At 40.1% G+C, this 20,346-nt stretch overlaps 1 protein-coding gene across 5 annotated transcripts in view; it reads right to left on the reverse strand.

Moving 5' to 3' along the window:
* Positions 1–20,346, reverse strand: part of rnf220a (ring finger protein 220a) — a 404,962-nt gene that overhangs the window by 130,651 nt on the left and 253,965 nt on the right. For all 5 annotated transcript variants that reach the window (XM_078408445.1, XM_078408442.1, XM_078408444.1 and 2 more), the window contains exon 3: positions 20,060–20,189. In XM_078408445.1, the coding sequence (XP_078264571.1) occupies positions 20,060–20,189 (130 nt within the window). The remainder of the gene's footprint in view (positions 1–20,059; positions 20,190–20,346) is intronic.

Here is a 20,346-nt window from a genome sequence, read left to right on the forward strand (position 1 = left end):
TCCGCATAGTGCACCCCTGTTCTGCCCTGCCACTTGTTTACAGTGCCCTAGTCCTTGCAATTCAGTTCCTGCGCCAGGAAGCTGATCTCTTCTCCCTCATGGCTTGGCTTTCCTGAGGCTGTCAGTGGACAGAGCGATAGATCAATCAGGTCAGCCCATGAGGAGGTCTGTCAGAAGTTTCTGTCAAAGCACTTAATAGTGTCAGTTCCTGTAACCTCACAGCTGTGAATTTATGCCTGGAAGCTCACCCAGGGATATGCTAAAATAACATAGTTTATTAGTGTTTTTAGATCACAGGGTGTGCCATGCAGCCTTCCAATGTCCCCCTCAATCTTCATGTCAAGCCTCATTTGTAGGGTGCCGAAGAATTTATTACGCAGCCAATTACAATGTTAATTGGAAAGTAAGAAAAATCAATTAATTCACAAATTTTCCAATTAAAATAGAGATAAATCATAAAGCTGTTATTAGCAAAAGGCCAAATCTGTTAACTTTTAGCAGGGGGACAAAAAAGTAGCTGAGCCTTGCCTGGTGCCCTTGAGTGACTTTCCTCACAAAAGCTGCCATCAGCAGAACGGGGCAGAAGACAGATAAAAAAAATATCGACTGGGCAGAAGGAACACTTCTTCTTTATTGATCAGAGGAGAATTTAACTTTCTGTGCATACACACAGTGTCAGCAGGGCCATGGGGCAAATTGAAATGAGCTAGCTGCCAGGATGACAAGCGCAGCACGGGAACAGAAATACAACAAACTGAACAATCTGTCCTTGTCTTGCAGCAGCCATTCACGCTAGAACATTTGCTAATCCTTGGCGTTCCATCTCCCTGTGACAAAAGATGACCCATGATGGTAATAGGGTGGCTTTTGTTGCAGATGGAGATTTTAAAGGTCTTTTACTTGTTGACAGAAATTGATGTCCTATCCAGCTGATGTAAATATAACATGTATTTACAAGGAACTATAATTTATAATAGTTAACAAACAATTGTCAAATATCAACATTTTCAACAGTGCATAATAGATGCTACAATATATTTTTTTCTTTATCGACTACTTGTGGAAATACAAAGCAGGAAGGCTGAAGGGGCATGTCACCAGTGCAATAAACCAATGGAATGATACAAAGGGGGAATTTCATTGCTGATTACAAGACAGCAAATAAAAAAAACACATGAAGCAGAACTTGTTTGCAATCTTCCTATCTTTTCTTCAATGTTCAGTGGGAGAGAAAGGTAAATAAAGCTGGAGAAAAAAAATGTCTCATTTTACGACTTTAATTAAGAGCGTGCTATAAAAGTGTGTCACATAATATGGAATACCGTCCATCCATCTGCGTGGTTTATTTGTTCCGATAATGTTACATAAATGCTTAACAATATTTTAAAATGGTACCTACATATTACTGTCGTGCAATTATATAAAGGCGCCAGCTGTGTGGCTGCAAACCTTACTCCCGCATCTGAAAGCTTGCATACATTTCCAACCTTTCAACTATGTCAGTCACATCATCCAAAGACTCACTGAGAAACCCTTCTCCCAACACCAAAGTGGTGTGCAACCAGAGAAGTTAACTGAAGGAGAACAGTTGCAACAGTGTGTCCCAATTCTCAGCAAGGATCAGAGCAGAAATAGACAACTGGACCTCTTCAGGCAGCTCTGCAGTTACAGTAAAATTGTGGTTGATTTAATTTTTTCCTCAACTCTGCATTCTCGACTATGCGCAGTAACATTCCATTGTGTATCAAGTATCTATCTTCCTCTGCTATAAAATACAGTGCTTTCACTGCCTTTGAGGAAGAGAGTTCCAAAGACTCACACTGGTCTAAGGGAATTTATTTTTCCTTATCTCTGTCTAAAATGGGTGACCGTTTTGTCTTAAACAAGCCCTCCCTGTCTCTACTTCTCTGGCAACCTCGGCTCCCACACCTCTGGCCCTCTTCTCGCAATCCTCCGTCATTCTTCCCATGGTGTGCGCAGTGGTAGAGTTGCTGCCTTGCAGCGCTTGTAGCACTGGAGACCCGGGTTCGATCTCAACCATGGGTGCTGTCTGTACGGAGTTTGTACGTTCTGCCCGTTACCGCATGGGTTTTCTCTGAGATCTTCGGTTTCCACCCACACTCCAAAGACTTCCAGTTTTGTAGGTTAATTGGCTTGATGTATGTGTAAAATTGTCCCGACTGTGTGCGGGAATCGCTGATCGATACAAACGGTGGGCTGAAGGGCCTGTATTTTCACGCTGTATCTCTAAACTAAACCACTCCATCACACACTCTCTGAGAGTCCCGTATTAGACCCACGGGCCGCGGTAGGCCCCGACATTGTTGAACGGACAGTGTAGGCTAACAGAGCTCGTTAACATTAATGGAGTTCGGCGAGCGGGGCCAAGTGTGTTCGGGGAGCAGGCCGGGTGTGCTCGGGGAGTGAAGCCGTAGTGTGTTTATTTCCCCTTTATTTATTTATTTATTTTCCGGTCAATACAATACAACAGATTGACCATACAGTTGTGAAAGTTAAATAGTGCGAAATCAATGTATCATAAATAAAACAATATAATCACACATGATATTTTCTGACCGAAAAAAAAAAGGTGTAGGCAGACGCCAAAGCTTATTGTGCCTACCCTTAATACTTAACAAAGTATAATTTAAAAAAAACAATATCATAAGTCAGAAGCAGATAAACAAAACATAGAAAGAAACACAAATATAGTCAAGAACCATCATTTCTATCATGTCAGTCATTTCTCAGTGCTGATCACATATTTTGTATCTTTCAAATATGATATTTTTGAACATTTTCTCAAATTTACACATATTACCACTCTCTTTTAATTCATTGTTGCAACTATTCCATAAATTGACCCCTTGAACAGTCACAAATCTATTTTTCACATTTGTTCTTACTCTCATTTTCTCAAATATATAATTACCCGAGTGGATACCTGCTCTCCCTCACTGAAAACAAACCTTGGATACAGTCTCTGTTCACCGAACGGAGGTTGCAACCCACCTCCCGACCCGGGCGGCCGTCATTGGTGGAGCTGGGGCACTTGGCCGCTGGCTGGGTGAGGGCGGTGACGTCACCTTGTCCCATATTTAAGACCTCTTTATAACATATGCTACGGGCCCCGCACTAGCTTAAGCCCTGACTCCAAGGATTAAAGAACCCAATCATCTGTTCTTCATGAATCAACTACCTCCAATGCAAGTATATGCTTCCTTAAAAACTATACAAAATACTCCAGGTGCATCTTTAATGTAAAGTTGCATTAAAACAACCCTGGTTTTATACCCCATGATTCTTGCAAAAAAGGCCTACATTTCCATTATCCTTTCTAATTATATTTTGTACTTGCATGACAACCTTTGCTCATTATGCACTTGGACACTCATTTCTCACTGTAACTCAAAGGTCTGCAATCTCTCACTATTTAGATACTTTGTCTCTTTTTAGTTTAGTTTAGTTTAGAGATACAGCACAGAAACAGTCTCTTCAGCCCACAGAATCCACGTCGACCAGAGATGCCCGCACACTAATACTATCCGACACACACTATGAACAATTTACAATTTTACCCAGCCAATTAGCCTACAAACCTGTACGTCTTTGGAGTACGTGAGGAAACCGGAGCACCCAGAGAAAACCCACGCAGTCAGGGGAGAACATACAAATTCCATACAGGGAACACCCGTAGTCAGGATCAAACTCGGGTCTCTGGCAATGTAAGGCAGCATTTCTACCGCTATGCCACCATGTTGCCCTATGTTTTCATTCATTCCTGTCAGAATTTCACATATTTTCCCTTATTACACCCAATTTGCCAGTTCTTTGCCTCTCGCAATCTATATTCCTTTGTGGCCCCAGTCCTTTTCACAACTTTCCTGCCTATCTACCTTTGTGTCATCAACAACTTATCATCGATAGGTTTGGTCCATTGTTTCCAGTGATTTCTATTCATTGTAAGAACTGAGCCCGCTCCCCCTCACAGATCTTGATGACCAGAGAAAAAACAATTTACATCTATCTCTGTTTCAAATTAGCCAGCCAATCTTCAAACCATGCCAAAATATCACCATCTTAACCAAGAGCTTTTATTTTCTACAGCAGCCGTGCTGTAAAAATTGAAAGTAGTCAAATTCTTACATCCAATCTTCTTAAATTTTAGTTTAGTTTAGTATATTCCCCTGACTCTCAGTCTGAAGAAGGGTCTCGACCTGAAACGTCACCTATTCCTTTTCTGCAAAGATGTTGTCTGACCCGCTGAGTTACTCCAGCATTTGTGCCTTTCTTAGTTCCTAACATGTATGGTCTGTCACATGAGAATCCCTATGCATGAGAAGCACATGCAAAACTCAAGCTCATGCATGGCCTGCAAAGTCACCTTGCTGCAATATATGCAGATTGCTGCCTGTACAGCTGTGGACTCCAGTGTGAACTGAAAGAAGCCTGTGTGGTGTCTCTGTGCTGCAATAATATCTCCTCTGATTGCAAAGGGTACACACCATTGGGTGGCAAGTGGTTCCATGGAGCACAAATATAGTTCCCAGTCCTCGGTGATCTCCCTTATCAACAGCTGAATACCATCTGTAATTTGTTGGATATATTTCGAGCTCCTCTGTATTTTTGCTCCAGATACCCAAAAAGCAAAAACGTGCTTACCGACAATCCAAACCTTGTCCTGCTTTGAGATTACAGATCTAACTGCAGCAAGTAACAGACTTAAAATGCAGACATCCAAGATAAACAAATACATTTTCAACCCTGCTCCTCACGAGATTTAAATGGAAAAATGACTTCTTGAACACCACTGGAGAAAGTGGCCCAATACATTATCTTCTTCCTCCCTCTTCTCGTAACTTGTCACGAAATACACTCATCCTACTAGCTATTGAGTACTTCATGTGAAATCTCTATTAATGCAGCTGGGTCTGGCCGTAGCTGGTTTATGGAAGAGCCTTTAATTCAGCAAAGTCTTTCCATGCCTGCTCCATCATGAAATATCAATGGAATTAAAATCATAACCAGAAGTAATCAACCTGCAACAAACCAGCAATGAATAAATTATGGTTTAAAGGGCAAAGGACATTCCTTCTACTGATTACAAGTTAAACCATAGAAGGGTAAGGCAAGGTAATGGCTGCAATGTTGAATTCAAAATAATGATGGTGATGTTAGATTAGAATATCATTCTGATTAACCTGCCTGGCTTAATTATGGGATATATTTGTGGCACATGGATCCAAGCTTTCAACAGGTCAACATCCAGCATGATACACTGAAGATATCCTGAACACCTGTGGACACCATTCTGCATGGTGCCCAAAAAATCATGAGGTAGTGCATTCCAATTTCTCACTGCCTTTCTCATCTTGCATTCCCCTCCAAAGGCCTTATTGCATAACTGGAAACCACCATACTCAGTATGGAGACATGGAAGCTGGGCATTAATCTCTTCTACTCGTCCTCTGGTGAACTTCTAAATCTTTCCACTCATTAACAAAACATGTGAGGAGTGAGTCCAATCAAGCTGTGCATTTAGCTAACTCAGAGCAAAATTGCTTAAGATTGTCTTGATTGCCTGAAACAAAGTCTTTGAATTCCTTAACAACAAATCTGTGTTTTCGTAGGCTATTTTACACAAACACTATTTGACGTTGACAGAATCTTAGCGGGGATATTAGAAATTAAATTGCATTGCAAGACTTGCTCACCTCCTTATTCACATCTACTTTTTCATTAAACTTTATCACAGAGGAAATGCAGCCCAATGTTACATTACAAGCAGACTGCTTCATTTTTTTTCCTGTCCTACATTCATTCTGCTCTTATTTTTCCAAAATGACACACTATCATTAGGCCAAGATTTTATAGAAATTGGTCAAATTTAAAATGTCATCTTCAATGAAACTCTTTAAAAATTTACATGCACTGCATGCAGCAGGACAGACTTTATATGGAACTACAAAGAATGATTTATGAACGTGTATCGTATGAGTACCATGTTGAAGAATGTGCTTAATGTATAACTGAGTGCCTGGGATGAGAATCTGGATTCAGATGTGCCAGAATCTGTTTCCTCAGAATCTGAAATACAAATAAATAAAGAGATTGCTGGCTTGTCCTCCCTCTCTCCTCTGCCTTGCTGAAACTGCCAAGAACTTTAATACTTGTAACATTTACAAATATTACTTCAGTGGAGGTGCACTGCATTTCCTGCTGGAGCAGGATTAGGGTCCTGAGTGACCTCTTCCTCTTCCTTTGCACACCCACCCATCAAACGCATTGAGCAGCAAAATTGAAACATCCTTTGTGTATGTGGTAAATATGAACCAACATACTCTCAAATTTACAATGAATCAGGTAAATGAAATACTTCTGATTCTAACGTTAGCTAAGTAACTGCGGTACAGGAAAGAAGCAGAGGTTATCTTCACTACTATTGTTTGGAGGAGTAACTGCAGGTGAGATCTTTGGAACTACAGCAGAGAAGGAGACCATTTGGAACTGCCTTTCCATGCCAGGTATTTGGGTATTCCTTCATTCTAGCTCTCAGCTGTAGTCATTTATGGCATTTCAAGAGCTCATTTGTAGGTTGTCCTATTATCCTTTTAGGTTGTGAACGCCCTAAATTACCCTCTGATTATTCCACCAGTTTTGGCTGTCAATTATAGAAGCCATGTCTGAAACAGTAAATTTTAGAAATTATGGATGATCTATTTGTTCAGTTTAATACCCAATCAGTAGAGGTGAAAATCACACTGACTCTAAGTAATTTGATTTGAACTCACGACCACAAAATTCCAATAGGTTTAAAACTTGCTGTTATTATCAATCATCTGCAATATCTGCTGTACATTTTAGTCCATTGTAATCTGCCTTATTTAATTGAAATGTGAACATTAGTAACAATAGCAACAACTAAATGTATTTATTTAGCACCCACAATGTCACAAGCAACCCAAGGTGGTTCATTGAAATGTTAATAACAAAACATGACACAAAGACATGCATAAAACATATTTTTCCCTGCTGGTATCAGAATACTGACCGATCCTCCCATAATCTAGGGCATAGTTCCAATCTTCCAACCTACCTCATTGTTGACCTTTCACTTTGTAAATCTGCAATTTCTCTGTAACCATAATGTTATAATGCTGAAACACTACATCTGCACTCTGGTATTTCTTTTCATTGCACTGCCTGTTACTCTTATGTATAGTTCAATTATACTCATGTATAGTATGATTTGATCCAAATTACATACAAAGCTTTTCACTGCATCTCAGCAAACATGACAATAATAAACAATATAATAGAACATAACATAGTACAGCACGGCCCACGATGTCTGTGCCGAACATTATGCTGCCTTAAACTTCTCCATTCTACCTGCACTTGCTCTTTATGACTCAATTTCTGTATGTTCATGCATCTATACAAAAGTCTCCTAAACAGCATTATCATAGCTGCTTTCACTACCACCCCTGCAATAGTGTTCCAGGCACCTACCACCCCTCTGTGTAAAAAACATTTCCCACTCATCTCCTTCTCCCTTTGAATGTATAGTTATGCCCTGTAGTATTTGTCATCTCCACCCTGGGAGAAAAGTTCTGACACTCTACCCTATCTATGCCTATGAAGTGATAAACCTCTATTAGTGCTCCCCTCAGTCTCCAATGTTCTAGAAAAAACAGTTTGTCCAACCTCTTCTTATAACTAATAAGCTTGAATCTAGATAGCATTCTGATAAACCTCCCCTCCAAAGCCTTCCTACCCTTCCTGTAATGGGGTGATCAGAACTGCACACAATATTCCAAATGCAACATGATCAAAGTTTTATAACCAGACATACAAGGAGATTTTCAGACAGATGACCTCAATTACATCAATTTTAAAGCAATTTCTGCAAAAATCAACAACAAAAAATGGATTGGTTTTAAATAACTTGCATTGAGGTAGGAAATGAGTTCAGTATCTGATGTGTAAGGCAAGTATGTATTCAATTAAAATAACCAGCTTCTTCCCCTTCCATTTGTTAGCCTCATTCTCTATCATTTTTTTCAAAGAAGCAACCCAAAGACATAACTCACAGCTATTTCAACTTCAGAATTGATTTGGCTGTTAAAATTAGCATTGTCATTCACAAGAAATGAATACGATTATCTCCTCATTGTTCATTACCCTAGTAACCCCTTCAAGGAAATTCCTTGGCTCTGCCATATTTACTTGATAATTGGTTTCCACCCCAAATATCTGAGCAGTCCGTGAGGAACCAGATAATATTCCTCTGGCATTACTGATACGTAACAAGCACATCTCCATTTGACTGATTGTATAAATACTGAAACCGAAATGAATCCTTGCCTTATGCCTTATTACCTCTCTTGCTTTGTAATATCTGGTGCCACAATCAATCTGTGTTACACCTTGTGATGCATTTATTTATCACATCCACCATCCCACTTTTTACAGATTTGCTTGTCTTCCACTGCTCTAGAAAGGCAAAACTGAGAGGGACTATGATCATGAAAATAGATACCTGGACACACTGAGGTGTCATATCGTAATACAGCAGCAGTCACAGGGTGGTGGATTTGTAACCTGGTGCTCTGGTGTTACGGATCAGCCCGTCATCATTTAACAAAGCTAGCAATTAATTTCATTCATTAGTCCTAGTCTGCAAATCAGCTCCTGCCGGTGCAGTAGCAGTCAGGGTTTATAAGATGTGATTGGTTTAAAGGGATATGGGTCAAATGCAGGCAAATGTGACTAGCCAGTTATAAAATCTGTTCAGCAGAGGTGAGTTGGTCCAAAGGGCCTGTTTCCATGTTGTATGACTGTGATTCTATTTTAGCCGGCAGAATCATGTAGTGCATTTACTCTCCACTGTGGGGTTACCTCAGCTCTGTCACAGCATCAGACCTGCTGGTTGCTCAGAGATGGATCTCCTGATTACCTCATAAATATTTAAGCATCAAAATTGATTTTCAAAAGAAACCTAACAAAGAGACAGAAATAAACAGTTTCTAGCAATATTTCTTGTTGGCAGTTTGTTTTTTTGTTCTTTACAATCCGAGCTCTGTTACATTATCTCATTTTTCCAGGCCCCTTTCCCGAATGAAGAAAAGATCAGGGACGGATTGTTGAAAATGACCCTGTACATTTCTATTTCACAATGTTTTGAATAGTTCACAACTCAGACCAATGATGGAAGACTGTCCTGATTTTTTAATGTTAACAGTTTAGTTGATCAGTGACGAACAAACTCCTTAAGTCATCAACGAGTTCTGTACCTCATACTCCAATGGGTAAACCTAACATCAGTAACTTCACTCTCGCAGTAGACTATTGCATTACTGATTTGCTTTTGGGTTTTAATGCATTGTGGAATCAATTTGCCAAGTTATCATCATGGCAGGAGTTATCATGTGTGATTTCAATGCAATGAAATATCATGTCGTTGTGCAGTAGAAATCTCATTAACACTCATTGAGTGTTTGTCATTTGTTATGATTAGTAAAGTATCCCTAAAAGTATTAGTTTATTATAAATATTTATTTCCCAAGTTGTTTTCCAATAATCAAGAGTTGATTATCACTCGATCACAACAATTGTCCAGTGATTATCACATTCATTTATCTTCATATGAATTCTATCGTCCTTGCACAGCATTTAAGTCACTGCTGTGAAAGCAGCTATTGAGAATTCTGCCATCGACAAATAGGGTGGAACAAAAGATCCTCATGAGTTCCACAGAACATTAAAAAAAAAATAGTAATACTAATGGAAAATAAAATCATAATCAAAGAAAGGGATGAGGTAATGGGCACAAAACATCATTTGAAGTATCACAATATCAATACTTCTCCCTCATTCATTATTTTCCACTCTGCTATATTATAGTGAAACAGTGCACAATTTCTGAGTTCAATCCTTTCTTTTGCTGGAAACTGACCACATGATATTGCTGTGTAGAATCAAAATATAGTAAAACAATTCAAACTCTCATTACCCTAAACAAAAAAAACTTCTCAACCACGCATTCAACAGAGCAAAATGTAGGCAGCTCAGCCAGGCTCAACTCAGCCCACGACCTTAGGTTTTACATCTGTAGCCATAAGGGTCCAAATCATTCAGTGCTTTTTTTGTGACAGGACTGCATCTCCCTTGAGATTGTGGATGGGAGGACGTGCTGCTTTGTAAGCAGAGAAGCATTTTAACATGGAACATGCAATGTATGGGAGAAAAATAGCTAATGACATTTTACATTTTTCATTTGTTGTTTTTCTCTCATTTTCTCTGCTTTTCTCTGCACTGTGACTTTTCCAATCTCACTCAGGCCATCAGGGAAACGAATGGAAGGCAGGTTCGACCACATAGAAAGGGGAACAGGGAGAGTGCTTGGGTGGGTAAGACCATTGGGAATGTCTTTTGCAACTACTGCTCATTGATCTCTTTCCATGTGTGAAGTTTTTTTAATATTCCACTCTTTCCTTTACGTCCTTCGGATCGACATAGAGCCATGGGCCGCGAGAAGTTAAAGCTACACTGATCATCTGGAGAAAGAAGCTATATCATAAACTCTGCTGACAGTGTTATCTACGTGACAAATGAAAAGGAATGATGCCTTTGTCTAAATAATAGTTGCTATCGAATAAAGGACAAATCTCATCTGCTAATACACTCATCCTTACGCAAGGAACAGAACAATAAGGCTTCAGTATTAATTATTAAATAATGGTGCTCTGTGTGTCATGATAGATAACATTCATTCCATCCAGTTATTCAGGCTACGCTGGCTAATCTTTAACACAATGGCTCCCTGAACACGATCCCTGTTCCCTTCCCTCTTTAACCCTTCTAAATTCTTGTAATTTTGAATCCATACATCGATTAAGATACTGCCAATTGATTTGCTTAATGCACACTTACGTATTGAGCTGAACTTTCCAAACTTTTTAAAAGATATATGATTTAAATGGTGCAAATGGTTCAGTAGATTAAAAGAGCTTCTAGATTTCTATTGACCTAATCCATATTATACAAATATTGATGCCATTTGAAAGCTATTGTGGTAACCTATTACTTTGTGGCCCACGCTGTACTGCCAGTGAGCAGGCAGATAAAGCAAGGGCCCAAAGTCCAAGAACAACATGTTACAGCCAAGTTCCCTTTTGGATCTAGTTCCATCACGGCATGTCCAGCACCTCCCCATCCTGTAGAAGCACAGGGGTGAGAATTTGCCTTTAGATCCATAAAGCTATGCCTGTAGTTACATCTATTTTGACTCCTTTACATCCTTAACTTTAAATACAAGTCAAGATTTGTCTTTCCCTTCACATGGAAAATTTCTGGACCAGGTTGTTGGGCCTCAAAGAACTGGAGAAAAGCGGCAGGACCAACACATATGTCCCTACGACCAGTTCTGTCATTCAGTTGATCAAAGCTGCAATCCTCAACTCCTTTACAGCACAAAAGTCTATTTATTTCAGCTCTGAATATATTCAGAGATTTAGCCTCTGGGCAGATCGCTGGGGAAATGATATCCAAAGATGCACAACCATAAAAGGGAAGAAATTTTGCACCATCATTATCATAATCAGGCAACCAGTTATACTGAAACTATGTCCTCTCCATCTAGACTTTTCCATGAGAAGAAACATTCTCTCAGCATCTACCCTGACAGTCCTCCTTGAATCTTACGTTACAAGATGATCATCACTTATTCGTCTAAATGTTGACGAGGACAGGTCCATTCTCCTCAACTTTTCATATAAACCATTCCTTTCATTCCGGAAATCATTCTTGAGAGTCTTCTCCATTCACTCCAATGCAAGTAAACCTCACCTTCAATAAGGTTAGCAAAATTATGCATAGCACTTCAGGTGTGATCTCATTAATGCCATGCAGTCACAGAGTCATACAGCACAGAAACAGTCCATATGGCACTAAACATCCATGCCAACCAAGTTGCCTACCTGAGCTAATCCCATTTGCTTGCATTGGGCTTGTATCCCTTTGAATCTTTCCTATACACGTATCTGCCTAAATATAAGAAAATAACTGCAGATGCTGTTACAAATCGAAGGTATTTATTCACAAAATGCTGGAGTAACTCTGCAGGTCAGGCAGCATCTCGGGAGAGAAGGAATGGGTGACGTTTCGGGTCGAGACCCTTCTTCAGACTTCTTCTGCCTAAATATCATTTAAACAATGTAATTGTACTCACCTGCAACACTTCTTGTGGCAAAGTGTTCAACTTGCCCATTATCCACTGTTTGAAAAGGTTGCCCCTCAGGTTCCCTTTAAAATTTGCTCATCTCACCTTCAATCTTTTTCTTTAGTTCTGGATTTCCCTATCCTGTGAAAAAGACTGCCCTGTGCAATAAGAGCGACATCATCCTAATTTTGTACCTAATCCCTTTTGTAATACAAGCCACTTAATTTGTCTTCCCGATTACTCGCTGTACCTGCATTCTAATTTTCTGTGTATTATACATGAGGCACAGAGATCTCTCTGGACCACACCATTCTGTGCTATTTCTCTGATCAAAGAATGTTCTGTTCTCATATTCTTTCTACCAATAACTTCCACACATTGTACACCCTCTGCCAAATGTTTGTGTGCTGGTTTAACCCATCTATATCCCTTTGCAGACTTTATGACCTTCTCACAACCTGTTTTCCCTCCTGTCTTTGCATTATCAGAAAACCTGGCTGCAATGTGGGGCTTGACAGTAGAGATGCCAAGTACATGTTTCTCCTGGCAGAGGTTTCAGGCACTAAGGATCACATTATCCAAATAAGCAGTTGCCATTCTCGACAGTGATGAGACGAACATTCTTCACCCAGGGAACCATGAATCTTTGGAATTTTTTACCCAAGTTGGCCAAGGAATTTTGGCCACTGAGTTTATCCAAGACAGAAATGGTGGAGCCAGAGACTCTCACAATGATTAAGAATTGTCCAGATACATACTTACATCATTAAAGTACACAAAGCTATGGATCAATTGTGAATAAATGACTGTATCTTTGAATATTTGATGGTCGGCATACACATGGTGGGCCGAAGGGCCTGTTCTGTGCTGAATATCTCCATAATTCTATGATAGACAGTCTGAAGAAGGGTCTCAACCTGAAATGTCACCCATTCCTGCTCTCCAGAGATGCTGCCTGTCCCGCTGAATTACTCAAGCTTTTTGTGTATCTTCGGTTTAAACCAGCATCTGCAGTTCATTCCTATCCATATTTCTATGATTGAAATCCATTATTATTTTAGATATTAAGAAAATCAAATCATATGGAGTTGGTGCAGGAACATGTTGTTGAGGTAAAACAATCTGTCATGATCTGATCAAATGGAGTATGAAAGACTAAATGGTCTATTTCTTATGTTCTTATGTAATAAATTGATGAGTGCTATACTGTATACAGTACATTCAGAAAGTATTCAGACCCCTTCACTTTTTCCACATTTTGTTAGGTTACAGCCTTAATTTAAAATGGTTTAAAAAAAAAAAAAATTAATCATCTACACGCAATACCCCATAATAAAAAAGCGAAAACAGGTGTTTAGAAATTTTTGCAAAGTAATTAAAAAGAAATAACTGAAATATTACATTTACATAAGTATTCAGACCCTTTACTCAGTACTTAGTTGAGGCACCTTTGGCAGCGATTACAGCCTCAAGTCTTCTTGGGTATGACGCTACAAGCTTGGCACACCTGTATTTAAGTAATTTCTCCCATTCTTCTCTACAGATCCTCCCCAGCTCTGTCAGGTTGGATGGGGATCGTCAATGCACAGCTATTTTCAGGTCCCTCCAGAGATGTTCAATCGGGTTCAAGTCCGGGCTCTGGCTGGGCCACTCAAGGACATTCACAGACGTCACGAAGCCACTCCCGAGTTGTCTTGGCTGTGTGCTTAGGGTCGTTGACCTGTGGGAAGGTGAACCTGCACCCCAGTCTGAGGTCCAGAACGCTCTGGAGCAGGTTTTCATCAAGGATCTCTCTGTACTTTGCTCCGCACAGCTTTCCCTTGATCCTGACTAGTCCCCCAGTTCCTACCGCTGAAAAACATCCGCACAGCATGATGCTGCCAACACCATGTTTCACCATAGGTATGGTATTGGCCAGGTGATGAGCGGTGCCTGGTTTCCTCCAGACGTGACGCTTGGCATTCAGGCCAAAGCGTTCAATTTTGGTTTCATCAGACCAGAGAATCTTGTTTCTCATGGTCTGAGAGTCCTTTTGGTGCCTTTTGGCAAACTCCAAGCAGACTGTCATGTGCCTTTTATTGAGGAGTGGCTTCCGTCTGGCCACTCTACCATAAAGGCCTGATTGGTGGAGTGCTGCAGATATAGTTATCCTTCTGGAAGGTTCTCCCATCTTCACAGAGGAACTCTGCCAGGGTGACCATCGGGTTCTTGGTCACCTCCCTGACCAAGCCCCTTCTCCTCCGATTGCTCAGTTTGGCCGGACGGCCAGCTCTATGAAGAGTCCTGGTGCTTCCAAAGTTCTCCCATTTTAGAATGTCAGAGGCCACTGTGGTCTCCGGGACCTGCAATGCTGCAAAAAAAATGTTTTATACCCTTCCCCAGATCTATGTCTCGACACAATCCTGTCTCGGAGGTCTACAGACAATTTCTTCATCTTCAAGGTTTGGTTTTTGCTCTGACATGTGGGACCTTATATAGACAGGTGTGTGCCTTTCCAAATCATGTCCAATTAATTTAATTTGCCACTGGTGGACTCCAATCAAGTTGTAGAAACATTTCAAGGATAATCAATGGAAACAGGATGAACCTACGCTCAATTTTGAGTGTCATAGCAAAGGGTCTGAATACTTATGTAAATGAGATATTTCAGTTATTTCTTTTTAATTACTTTGAAAAAAATTCTAAACACCTGTTTTCACTTCTTCATTCTGGGGTATTGTGTGTAGATTGATGATAAAATAAATAAATTGAATCCATTTTAAAATAAGGCTGTAACATAACAAAATGTGGAAAAAGTGAAGGGGTCTGAATACTTTCTGAATGCACTGTAATTATGCTGTCCAGCTATTTCCAGGAGCTCTGCTGAGGAAACGCAGGTGCATGCAAAACACCTGTAGTTCCTCAGAGGGTCGTGTCATTTTCTACTTGTTCCTGTAATCCCAGATCATTGACTGATTTGGTAGACTGAAAGGGCAACATCAGATACAAGACCAGAGGGTCCATATTGGTTTGGAAGATATGAGAATACCAAGGAGGTAAGACCTTTACAGGAATTAGTCAGCAAATAAATTCTAGGCCCAGCGCAAATTGGAGGAACAACACCTCATATTTCGCTTGGGTAGCTTACACCCCAGCGGTATGAATATTGACTTCTAACTTCAAGTAACCCTTGCTTTCCCTCTCTCTCTCAATCCCTCCCCTTCCCAGTTCTCCAACCAGTCTAACTGTCCCCCTGATTACATTGTATTTGTTTGCTTTGTCACCTTCTCCTCGCTAACAATGTCTATTCTACATTTTCCTTGATTCTCATCTCTTTTGATCTCTTATACTTCCTTATCTCTGTAACTTCCTCTGTAACTCCCCCTGATCCTCAGTCTGAAGAAGGGTCTTGACCCGAAACGTCACCCATTCCTTCTATCCAGAGATGCTGCCTGTCCCGCTGAATTACTCTAGCATTTTGTGTCTATTTTGTGAGTGTAACTGGTTGAAGAGAATGAGGTTTTTTTGTTGATTGTGTCTCATTTTGAGCAGCACAATAGTATGACTATGACCAGGAAAAAATGGAAAAACATTCTAATTGATCATGTTTTGTTATTCTTAATTTGAAAAGATGTGAGCACAGCAGGCAAATGTAGCATTTATTGTCCACCATTTTTTACCCTTGAGAAGGTGATGGTGAGTCAGCTTTTTAAACCACTGCACTCTTTGTGGTGATGGTGAATCAGCTTTTTAAACCACTGCACTCTTATTAGATAGGATTGAGGTTCTAGGATTTTGACCCAGCAGTGAAGAAATAAAGATACAGAGTATGACTTGGGGGGATCCTGCAGATGGCGGTGTTCTTCTATGCCTATAGTTCATGTTCTTCTTTTAGACTTTATCAAAGATGCAGCACGGAAATAAGCCCTTTGGCGCACTGAGTCAGCACAGACCAGCGATCACCCTGTACATTAGCACTATCCTACACACTGGGGACAATTTCCAATTTTGCCAAAGCCAATTAACCTACAAACCTGTATGTCTTTGGTGTGTGGGAGGAAACTGGAGCACCCAGAGAAAACCCACATGGTCACAGGGAGAATGTGCAAACTGCGCCCAGAAAGCACCCGTGGTCAGGATCAAACCTGGGTCTCTGGCACTGGAAAGCAGCAACTCTACTGCTGCACCACTGTGCCGCCCCCTTAACGGTGGAAATCATGGTAGGTGCTGTTGGATTAGCCCAAGTAACAGATATGTATTTTGCAAATGGTCACAGTACAACGGTGGCAGAGGAAGTTAATGTTTAAGGTGGTAGATGAATACCAGTCAAGTGGATTGTTTTCTCGTGTGTGTGTGTGTGTGTGTGTGTGTGTGTGTGTGTGTGTGTGTGTGTGTGTGTGTGTGTGTGTGTGTGTGTGTGTGTGTGTGTGTGTGTGTGTGTGTGTGTGTGTTTGTGTGTGTGTGTGTGTGTGTGTGTGTGTGTGTGTGTGTATATGCTGTTACGTGGGTGAATAGAAGTGCGGGGTGCAGTGAGGGTTGGTTTGGGTGAATGTTGGGACTATGTGAGCGAATGTGTGTGTATGCGCGCATTTGTATGTGCGTGCGTGCAGTGGGAAGTGGGTGGAGGTTGAAAGCTGTGCCAGCAGGAAGACAATGATCTGAATAGACTTCTGTGCTGTAATTTCCATGACTATATGGGCTGATTGCTTTCACTGTTTTGAGGAAGAGGAATTAACTAGATAATCGTGAGAAAGAAAATATAACATCTGTAATCTGGTACCCGACTAAAATTGGATTGACACCAGTTGTAATTATGGGGCGAAGAACTCCACTGGGGTGCAGTTTTGGCAGTTACACAGTTTACAGCCTTCTGTCATATTTCTGCCAAATCCACACTAGTTGTCTGTCAGTACAACCACTCATATTTGGGACCATTATATTCATGAAGCCTTTCACTTCATTGTATAATGCCAAGTTACGTATTTGATAAGTACAGTAATAAAAAGTAATGAACATGTACTGTAACATAATGTACTATGCACGTGCTGAAATATAATGTAATGTACATGTTCTGTAATATAATGTAACCTAATGTACTGTGAAATTGTAATATCAATCAATTTCAAATACATTGATGTCAGGTTAGATGTTGAATAAAGTTCCCCCCACTTTGCAGCAATAGTGCGCTCTCTTCTCACTTTGACCATTGCACCTGTGTGATATTTCTGCTTCCCTAAGTTGCCATCCGCATGGCCTCTCTGAGTGAAAATGATGATTAAGTGCAAATTAGAGCCGAGTTATAAACCATTTTGTGCTGCAGGTTAAGACTTGCCAACCCCTTTTCACTTACAGCTGGCAAAGAAAGAAGACTTTTATTCCATCAGTGTGGGGCTGGATACAGCATCTCTGAAAAATTCCACTATTTATGGGGTCAGAACATTGTTAGATGATTCTTTAGAGCCGATTTACGAAAACATAAAACACGGCAGTGGTTTATAAAACCTATTTTCTCTACAACTCTTTTTTTTTTTAAAGGATAATTTACTATTAATCTATGGATAGTTGACACTAAAATAATGCAAATATAGTAATGGATAGAATAAGTGATCTCAAAACTTTGTGATTGCTGATTTAATGGAATCTACTTAAAGTTTAAAAAATAAGGATCATCTACTATTAATCTGTATTGTTGGTGCTAAAATAATGCAAATATAGTAATGGATAGAATGTGATCTCAAAACTTGCCAGGCCAGGCAGCCATGCCTGCACAGTTGGGGGAGGGTTGCCAGGCCCGGCGGCCGCTCTCCTGCTGCTGCTGGCCGCTGGGATGTCCGCCCAGGGCCGGGGTGAGTGGCTCCCTCTCCCCTTTCTTCTCCCCCCTCGCCGGCCACCGGCCCCCGGCCCCGGGGGACACTCCCCAGCTGCCACAGCCTCGGATATACCCTGGGATCTTGCTGTGCGCTTTTGGAGTGGGGGAGGGAAGGGTGCTAGACCAATGCAGGAGAGGTTTGGACCCAATGGGTCCACGCGTCGTCTAGTTATTAATAACAATGGGTATGCCAGCAGATTAACAGAGGAGTGATGCAGAGATTGTACTTAGGACTATGTACTTTGCAATATTTATTAACAATGTGGATGAATATGATGAGGGAACCTTTCTGTGCACTTGCTGCCTGCTTTTCCAGCTTGTGTTAGTGCAGCAGCTACATGTCAAAACTCATTGCCTGTGAGGAGCTTTGGGATATCCCAAGAATGTCAAATGCACTACATGAATAATGTGTTCTCTTTATTCTCTGTGTAGAATTTGTGAAATAAATCAAAGATGGGGGAACTGAAACTATCTAAGGTAATTAAAAATTATTCCCCCCCACAAAAAAAATGCCACAGTACCTGATATAATTAACAAATGTCCAATGGTACATTTAAACAGATGATCCTACAAAATTATGTTAATCTTAATTAAATTGATTTCTGACAGGTGAGAAATTATGTAGTTTGTTAAATCTATTTTTTTTTTTTTTAATTCACCTGCCCTTTTTATGTACAATATTTTTTTGTAGTTATTGTTAAAGTAATAAAATTCTTGCCAATTTGAAGTAGCCTTAAAGATCCAGTATAGATCTGGGGTCAAGGCCTGAAAGAGGTGCATTGAGATCTTCAGCAAGAGATAATCGCACATGGTTTCAGTCTGATACCAAAGGGAATCTAAATCCAGAAAATGTCAAATTGGGTTTAAAAATGCCTGAGCGGGGTCCTTAGGACCTGTCGAACCTACTTAACATTAATTTAAATGCTTGGTCAATCAAGTCAAGATCTCCAAACATATATGTTTTAATTGCAAGGTGATGGACACCATACATAGGCCTTAACACCTAAACATAAATTAAACAACAGACGTTTTGACCAAACAATGTACTGATTAGATTACATTTTATCATTACTAGTTTGAGATAGTTAGCTGTGGGTTAAATGCGATGTTAATTCCTACCTAACACAATAAAAGATTTGGTCTGTTCTGATTCAATGCAGCTGTTTTTTCAATAAGTAATAAATAAAATTTATATCTTGCACCAGATTGCCCTGGCAATAGAGACATGTTTGGTTGGACAGTTTCATTGCATACGTGGATTTAAGATAGCCAGTTGGGTGTCCAGATTTTTATAATTTATGTCTCTAGCAAGCAGAATTTGTTGATCATTTTAAAGACTATATTCTCAAACTGTCAAAATGGAATGTAAACACAAGTAGCCTCTGAAAACAAATCAGAACAATTATGTTATTGGCTCAAATTCAGAATCAGCAGCCAATTCTCTCACTAAATGCCAAATGTATCACTTTATGTCATTCTGCTCCTCACAACAATCATCAAGTTTAAACACTAAAACTGCCCATTAGCAAACTTTGCGCCAGTCATTTCAACACATTAATTACTGGCTCGGGTTTGACGCCCTAGAACATACCTATCTCATTCAAAATAGAAATGGGGGAATTCTACAATTATGAATTTTACTTAACCCAAGCAGATCAGTATGAAAATACAAAATAAAACAAGCGAACCGAATAAAAATTGCAGGCAATAAGTGACACTGCAAGAGTCTTTAACTCAACTGTAATAGATGTTCATTTCAGTCCCAACCCAGCCTGAATGACTGGGTGCACGTGCACGTGCACTCCATCATCAATGACATCACTGATAATCTGTGTGTAAATCTTATCAGCTTGCCTGCTTCCATGATAGTTCACTGTAATTTCCCCCCCAATGCGCGCATGCGTGTGTTTGTGTGTATGTGCGCATGCACGTCTGAAATTCTTCCGTGTTGTAACCCTGAAAATAGTAAAAATGTAAAAAATACATACCATATATTGCTCTGAGTGAGCTTTTCCAACTCTTGTTCCATATGGTCTTGTAGTTCGCCTGGGCGGAACAGTACCTGGCAGATGGGGCATATTGGAGCTTGGGTATCATACAGAGTTGCTTTCTTCTTACCTGATTTGAAGAAAAATGAAAAAATAATTACAAAAGTGCCATATCATAAGTCACTCAACGGAAAACGAAATGTTTCCAAGCTTTTCATTCTTAAGGTAATAATTGATAGACCAGTTTATTATTCCACAGGAACAATTTATTATTCCAACTGTTGCAA

This window comes from Rhinoraja longicauda, chromosome 11 (genome assembly GCF_053455715.1).
Source record: "Rhinoraja longicauda isolate Sanriku21f chromosome 11, sRhiLon1.1, whole genome shotgun sequence".
Taxonomy (NCBI): Eukaryota; Metazoa; Chordata; class Chondrichthyes; order Rajiformes; family Arhynchobatidae; genus Rhinoraja; species Rhinoraja longicauda.